This window comes from Zingiber officinale, chromosome 10A (genome assembly GCF_018446385.1).
Source record: "Zingiber officinale cultivar Zhangliang chromosome 10A, Zo_v1.1, whole genome shotgun sequence".
NCBI classification, from domain to species: Eukaryota; Viridiplantae; Streptophyta; class Magnoliopsida; order Zingiberales; family Zingiberaceae; genus Zingiber; species Zingiber officinale.
This window is the reverse complement of record NC_056004.1, coordinates 7,862,263-7,870,462: the sequence shown is the minus strand read 5'-3', so window position 1 is coordinate 7,870,462 and position 8,200 is coordinate 7,862,263. Positions and strand designations below refer to the sequence as shown.

The following is an 8,200-nucleotide window of genomic DNA, read 5'->3' as shown; positions in this document are numbered from 1 at the left end:
CTGTTGTAGAATCAGCAACTGTGTCCTGCTTTGAACTCTTTCAGCTCACAGCACCACCATTTATCCAAAACAACCCTGACTACGATCGATAATCATCCTGGTCGGTCTGGAAGCTAGCATCACTGTAACTCTTTACAGCTAGCTCGTCATCGCCTCCATATATCAAGAAATATTCTTTAGTCCTTCTCAAGTACTTAAGAATATTCTTCACCGCTATCCAGTGACTCTCACCTGGATCTGACTTGTATCTGCTCATCATGCTCAAAGCATACGAGACATCAGGACGAGTATATAGCATGGCGTACATGATAGATCCTATGGCTGAAGCATAAGGGATCTGATCAATGTGGTCTCTCTCCTCTCTAGAAGAGGGACCTTGAGTCTTCGAAAGACTCACGCCATGTGACAACGGCAGAAATCCCTTCTTGGAGTTCTGCATTGGCAAACCGAAGGAGTACCTTGTCAATGTATGTACTCTGACTTAGGCCAAGCAATCTCTTAGATCTGTATCCCGAGAATGCGGGATGCCTCACCTAAGTCCTTCATTGAGAAACATGTCCCTAGCCAAGTCTTGACAGACTTTAGCAAACAGTTCGGATCCTCTAGACCAGGGAACCCTGGACCACCCCTGGACCACAAAACCCATATAAAATGTGTATCACGCGCAAGGCACGTGCACGCCCGAAACTCAACTCACGCAGAAACGCACCCATTTGCTTGCAGCCCTAACTCTCGCGATTCTTCCACCTCCGCGCTCCGCCGACGACCAGGGAACCCCGACGCCCACATCCAGCATCGGCGACGAAGTGACAGCGTCCCCGACGGCCTTTTGGTTCCCATTTGCTTGCAGCCCTAACCTCTCGCGATTCTTCCACCTCCGCGCTTCGCCGATGACCAGGGAACCCCGACGCCCACCTCCAGCGTCGGCGACGAAGTGACAGCGTCCCCGACGGCCTTTTGGTTCCGTGACTCACGCAGAAACCAACCGGGATCCTCCGGCGGCGACGACACAGTTCCCTAACTCCTCCGAGGCACAGCCCTGTCCGCGACCGGCGACGAATCTTGAGGTTAGTTCCAATCAAATGTAAGACCTTCAATGCCATCTTATGTTACAGAAAATTGATGCTCTTCTATTATTATCTTCACCTTTCCATGTAATATTGAGGTTAGTTCTTATGTAACATTCGTTTGAATGTTTTGTTTCTGATTTACTTATACTCTCTATTATCTTCACCTTTCCATGTAATCTTGAGGTTAGTTCCATTCGTTTGATGCTCTTCTGTTTTTGTCTCTATCAGTTTTGTACTTTGGTTGCTGCAAGGTCATAGTAACAAGTAGTTTCATCTCCTTTTTCAAATTCAGGAATGATAAATGGCGTGCAAGTAAATTAGCAGTATCACCAATTCTTATAATTAGCCTTGACCAATCCCTTGTTTTGCAAAAGTAATGGAATAGAAACCGTTAAATTTTGTTGGAACTTTGAAGTTATAAACAAGCTTATTTCTTTAATGTTCATGTTGAAGTTATAAGAACAGATTTGAAATTCTGATCTTGGTTATGTGAACGATCAGTAGCAAATTAAGGATTGGAATTTATTAACAGGATCAAAGAAATTATCATGGAGGGTGAATCTACAAGTTGTCGTCGTTTGAATTTTGAAGGAAATGAGGATATGTTGGAAGTTGACTTTGATGATATTGATAAAGGTAATAGAAATCATATTGGGAATGTATTGAGCTTCAGTATATCAAATTTTTCTTTTTACCCATCTTGCTTTGTTTGTTTGCTTGTATAGGCTTGAACATTGAAACCGATTTGGATATACCACAACTAGGATTGGAATTTGAGACAGAAGAAGATGCATTTCAATTTTATTTGACATATGCTAAAAAGGTTGGATTTGGTGTAAGAAGAGGTAGAATCCACAAGGATGAATCGGGTAAATTACTTGATAGGGTCTTTATTGTTGTGCCCAAGGTAAAAGAGGAAAAGAAAAACGAGATCTTTATGTCAAAAGCAAGTCGTGATGAAACAAGGTTTGGTTGTGCGGCTAAAATGAAGATTTGTAATCGGAAAAAAAGCAAGTTTACTGTGGTACAGTTTGTTAAAGAGCATAATCATTATCTCTCAAGTCCAAACAAAACGCACCTCTACAGAAGTCATAGGAATATATCTTCTTCTGCAGCGATACAGATTGAGATGGCAAGTGATGTGGGAATCCCCCCAAAATCATCTCATGATCTTATGGTGAGGCAAGTAGGTGGGAGGGAGAATTTAGGATTTATTCCTCAAGATTATAAAAACTACTTGCGATCCAAAAGAACAATAAATATGAGAGTTGGGGATACATGGGGGGTATTGGAATATCTGCAGAAAATGCAATTCGAGGATCCTAATTTTTTTTATGCTATCCAAGTTGATGAAGATGATTTGATTACTAATATTTTTGGTCTAATGCTAAGATGAGAGCTGATTATGCAAATTTTGGAGATGTTGTTTGCTTTGACACAACCTACAGAAAGAATAATGAAGGTCGACCAATTGCATTGTTTGTAGGTGTTAATCATCATAAACAATCCATACTATTTGGTGCCGCTTTATTATATGATGAAACCAGTTTGACTTTTAAGTGGTTATTTGATACATTAACTAGAGCTATGGGTGAGAAAAAGCTAACTACTATTCTTACAGATCAAGATGCAGCAATGGCAAAGGCGTTAGCTTCCAGATGGCCTGAAACACATCATCGTTTGTGCATTTGGCATATTTATCAAAATGCTGCCATACATTTGAATGGAGTTTTTTCTATGTTTAGAGATTTTGCTAAAGATTTTGCCTCATGTATATATGATTTTGATGAAGAGGAAGATTTTGTTTCAGCATGGAACATGATGTTAGCCAAGTATGCACTTGAAGATAATGATTGGTTGAGACGCATGTACAACATCAAGGAAAAATGGGCTTTAGTATATGGACGAAAAATGTTTTGTGCAGATATGACTACAACCCAAAGAAGTGAGAGCATGAATAGTATTGTGAAAAAATATGTCACTTATAAACACAAGTTTTTAGACTTTTTCAGTCACTTCCAAAGGCTTCTTGATGATCGTCGATATGAGGAATTAAAAGCTGATTTCAAATCGAATACAACTGTTCCCTATTTAATGTTTCCAATTGAGATTTTAAACCATGCTAGTGAAATTTATACTCCTGAGGTATACAAGTGTTTTCAACAGGAGTGGTACTTATCTCATGATTCTAATCTTGAAATTTGTGAGGATGTTGATACATTTGCAAAATATAAAGTTACTCCTCACAAAAAGAAAAACCATCATATAGTTACACTTGATAAGAAGTGTGAAAAGATTGAGTGTAGCTGTAGAAAATTTGAATTTGCTGGGATTTTGTGTTCTCATATTCTGAAAATATTTACGTGGAATAATATCATGAAGATCCCAAGTGATTATGTATTGAAAAGGTGGACAAGAAAAGCAAAAATTGGATATTTTGGGGTAAATGATTCAATGGCCAACAATGCTAGTTTGGATCCAAAAGTACTTCAAAACATGCGTTACAAAGAGTTGTGTGGGTTGAATGTTCAATTGGTTACCAAGGCAGCACAAAGGGATGACACCTACATGTTTGTTAAAGATGCTATGTTGAGCTTGTGTAAGATAGTGGATGATAAATTACAAGTTAATGAATCAAATGTCCAACAATTAAATGTGAGCCAAGCATCCAGGGAATTTGATTATGGTGAAGGGACCTCTACTGGAGTAAAAGGGATTAAAATGAAGAAAAAAACGGTGTCAGGTAAGAGGTTGAAAGGTGGGTTAGAGAAGCTTTCAAGGAAAAGAAAAGCAACGAGGAAAACAAACCAAGCTTCAACAATTGTAATGGTTTCTATTCTTTAACTTCACAAATTTTGTTTATTTGGTATTATTTGTTGTAACTAAAATCATTCTATTTTTTTATAACACAGGGTGTAGATCAAAGTATTTCCACCGTGGGCAGCATACAATGTGACCAGATCATTCACCAAGTTGGTATTTGTTTTACTTATGTTAATCTAAGATAGTTTATGTTATAACTATCTAAGAATGTATTTTATTTTTTTGTTTTAGCCTATAAATTCTGTGCCAACAATTGGTAGCTCTGTTGGTAGTTTCAATATGACTGAGACTCAATTTCCACCATTATTGGCATCACAACTTTCTCAGGTATATATACATCTTAGTTATCACAAGTTTCTTTAAGTCTGAATGAAACTTATATTGTCTGTCTGAATCTTGTCTGAATCTTGTTGTTTCAATCTGTATATATACAACTTAGTGGACGTTATGCCATAATCACTTGTAATTCTTGCTGATGTGTGCAGTTACAGTTGTTTCGGCTTCCTTTATTGTTTCGGCTTCCTAATAGTTTACAGTTGTTTACTGTTATAGGTGCAATCCCCATTTATGCAATTTGCTAGACCACCTCGTGCGGATTCCTCCCCTTAGACAGTAACGATCTCGTATGTGCCTATGTCTATTTATATGTGCACCTGAAATACTAGTTAATTTATTGATATGATTTCCTTTCTTGACAGGTTCCAAATACTTTAGGTTCCAACTAATCTATTGTTTAGTTGCTTTGTGAACAGGGAGTTTGGTTCATTAAGAAATTTTAGAAATAAATCTCTGTTTGAACTGAGAACATCCAGTGCATCTTGACAGGCAAGTATCATTTTTATCTCGTTCTGATTACCTTCACAGCTTCCCCTCTTTTGAGTTGATTTCTGCCAAACTTCATTTGCACCATATTGTTCTTTTTGATGATCAGATTGATGAGACTGAGAAGGAACAACTTATTGGGACTTATTTTGGCTATCTTCTGGGCATGGCTGAGGTTTTAGTTCATCATCAAGACCCATCAATCGAGCAACAACACTGAGTGGTTTCTTCTTAGACTTTATGTCTGTTGACATCTCTTGAGCTATCAGCATCTTCACTGGTCTTCCAGACATCTTGTTTGAAAAATTCTGGGCAATGTTTTTAGTATTTGTCCTTTTTTTGACAATGGAGATGTTTTTACTATTTGTTTGAACACAAGGTCAATGTTACCAGATATTAAAGATGTTATATTAGCTTGGCCTGAAGTTCAACCCAGCTGATGTTAAAGATGTTAAAGATGCATATTATTGATTCTATGTTATGTTATATAATTTGGACCATCACAGAACTAATGGACTTCTTGATATTTTGAATGAGTTTGGTTGTTGTGTGATTAGTTTTCATCCCTTCAGCCTCTTGCTCCAAGCCTTGTTCCTTTCGCTTTCATATTTGGTTTTATGACTAGCTGCAAATAGCAAAAAAATCTCGTTGCAGATTTTCCGCAGATGAAAGAGGAATTCTGCATCACAGCCAAATATTTGAGTTTTCTTAACCTTTCTTATCTTCCCTTCCTTAAAGACTCTCTCTGGTTCAAATTAAGTCAATGATGTATGATGTTAGGACCTTCAAAATGATGTTAGGACCTTTGATCATGTTGTGGATTGGTCTGCTAATGATGTATGATGTTAGGACCTTCAAAATGATGTTAGGACCTTTGATCATGTTGTGGATCGGTCAGCAGACCGATCCATAGCCCTCTGGACCGATCATGTGATCGGTCTGGGAGGCTTCTGATCGGTCTGTGGATCGATCAGGGATCGGTCCACAGACCGATCCTATTGTTCTCTGAATCCCATCTGATCGGTCTACAAACCGATCAGATAACTTACAGTGCTCACTACTGTTTGGTTACTGATCGGTCACCAGACCGATCAGATAACCTACAGAACGCTACTGTTTGGTTACTGATCGGTCACCAGACCGATCAGAATACCACAGTATCACTGGATTTAGGTTACTGATCGGTCACCAGACCGATCAGATAACGACAGTGTCACTGGATCGGTCTGCAGACCGATCCAATACCCATGTGGATTTAGAGCTTCCTGATCTAGAGAACGATCAACAAATGAAGCTTGACTTGCAGAGACAAATGGTGGCCTTCAGAAGACTGTAATGGTAAAAAATCAATGACCATTCATAATGATAGTCAAAATTAAGATTTTACCACGATATAATCCTAGTCATGCGAGGGACCAAAAAAATAGTACAACAAGCAGAAAAATGAACTTCAAATCTATTAAGAAGAAACAACACATTGTTTACTAAATCACGATGAATCACAGATACAACATTCGACCACAGAAGATTACAGTGCAAATCACAACAACACAAAACTATTCATATAAATATCAGTCAACTGGTTCTTACAAACAGTTAATTTGTCATATTACAATAACAACATTACTTAACACTAATTAACAAGACCGAACTAATAAAGTAATAAGGTAAACGGCCAAAAGAGTCAGATTCAGTATAACTAATATCCAAACCACTGATGGTACATTTGAATTTCCTAGATTATGCTCACGAGAAGCAATGAGTTCACTACCTAACCTTGACTCTATTTTTCCTAACCTTCCACGACATATTTCACTGTTGTCTTCATCAGAAAAAGTATCGGTTACCACCCACTTTTGCCAGCCATGCTGCCCACATCGATAATACCTCCTTCCGGGATTTTTGCTCGATCTAGAAACACAAACCACTGTTCTTTGTCCGCAATCCCTGCATGCTACATATTCAAATTTTGTATTGTCGATGGAGTTGTAACTTGATGATGCCATGAAATACCAACCTATTAAGCAAACAAGAATTACTTAAGTTCAAATATTTTTTAATGTTCATAGATTGTATGCTAAATAAATTAAAAAAAAAAAATAAGCTCAAAGTTATAATTCAAAGTTGTAAACAATGAGTTACTTGATGTTGAGTACAGATTGGAACTTGATGTTGAATTTGAATTCAGTGCTACAATCTAAATACAAATTATTTCCAATCATCAGAGTTACTTGATGTTGATGTTCTTATAACTTCAATATCAACATTAAAGCCGAAACCTATATTATGCATAAGCAATTAACAGTTAAACTCAAATCAACAGTATAACTTCAAAGTATTAGAATATGTTACAACAAACAGTTAAACAGTTATTCTTGCGTAGCATTCAATCCTACTTTCATGTGCATGCAACAAACACACAAACATAGAATATACACAGATACATATATAGCAGTCTAATCACTGTTACAACCACATTCCAATATCATATGGCAATCCATAATATATAATAGCACAATATAAAGATGTAAAATGTTTCAAACAATGTCAGTTATATTTTGTTTTTGTAAAGAGTAATTTGTACATGTGCTGTATCATGTAGGGAATTAATCAACAACATTCAACTAAAATTGGCATATGCAGAACTCAAACAATTAAATAGTTAGGAATTCAAGAAAAGACAGTAAAATAGAAAACAAGCTTTCGTTAGCACAATGATTGGTCAGAACTTTGTAAAGTCCATAGTTATAAGACTGTGGTTACTTGCAGAAAGTTCCAGATGGATTTTATTCTGTAAAAAGGCCTCTATTGCAAGAATTGTTTGCTGGCCCTCAAAGCAAAACCACAGTCTTATAATCAGGGGCATAACGATGTTTCTCGCGTTTTAATGGAGAGCATCCGTCAGAAGCTAAAGAGCAAGAAGACTGACAATGATACCAGATCCCGGCGGATGATGGCGAGACGAAAGGAAGAAGTGGAAGATGGCGCCGGCGGATCGCAGATGCGGGGACGATGACTTACGGCTAGGGCAGAGCTTGTGTTTCGCGTGGAAGAAGTGGAAGATGGCGTTTTCCGTCGCCGGCTTCAGTACCCGGCTTGAGGCTAGAGCTCGCTGCCTCTCGTCGTTTGGGCATGAGGTTAGGGCTCCACCACGTTTAATCTCGGCGGACTTGGGGAGGAGGGATGCTAGGGCTCGCGAGAAACACTGCCGATGCTTGCGTTTCTGTGTGAGTTGAGTTTCGTGCGTGCACGTGCCTTGCGCGTGATACACGTTTTATATGGGTTTTGTGGTCCAGGGGTGGTCCAGGGCTCCCTGGTCCAGAGGATCCGAACTGTTTAGCAAAGGAATGTCTTTCCCAATAAGCAGTATGTCATCCACATACAATATGAGGAAGACAACTATGCCCCCTACAACCTTCTTGTAGACACAAGGCTCATCTTCATTCTTGATGAAACCAAACTATTTGATTGCATCATCGAATCAA

At 38.3% G+C, this 8,200-nt stretch overlaps 1 protein-coding gene across 1 annotated transcript; it reads left to right on the top strand.

The window, feature by feature from the left end:
- The first annotated feature begins 1,618 nt into the window (after nucleotides 1-1,618).
- LOC122026460 (protein FAR1-RELATED SEQUENCE 4-like) lies at nucleotides 1,619-7,731 on the top strand. The gene is made up of 9 exons (XM_042585204.1): nucleotides 1,619-1,706; nucleotides 1,796-2,256; nucleotides 2,463-3,893; nucleotides 3,983-4,042; nucleotides 4,125-4,220; nucleotides 4,379-4,445; nucleotides 4,592-4,607; nucleotides 4,719-4,890; nucleotides 7,531-7,731. The coding sequence occupies exons 1-9, from the start codon at nucleotides 1,619-1,621 to the stop codon at nucleotides 7,729-7,731; spliced, it is 2,592 nt and encodes an 863-aa protein (XP_042441138.1).
- Nucleotides 7,732-8,200: the final 469 nt, after the last annotated feature.

Coding starts and splice junctions, on each gene's coding strand:
- LOC122026460 (XM_042585204.1), top strand. CDS start 1,619: ATGGAGGGTGAATCTACAAGTTGTCGTCGTTTGAATTTTGAAGGAAAT. Junction 1,707..1,795: donor CTTTGATGATATTGATAAAG/GTAATAGAAATC, acceptor TTGCTTGTATAG/GCTTGAACATTGAAACCGAT. Junction 4,221..4,378: donor TGGCATCACAACTTTCTCAG/GTATATATACAT, acceptor TGATGTGTGCAG/TTACAGTTGTTTCGGCTTCC.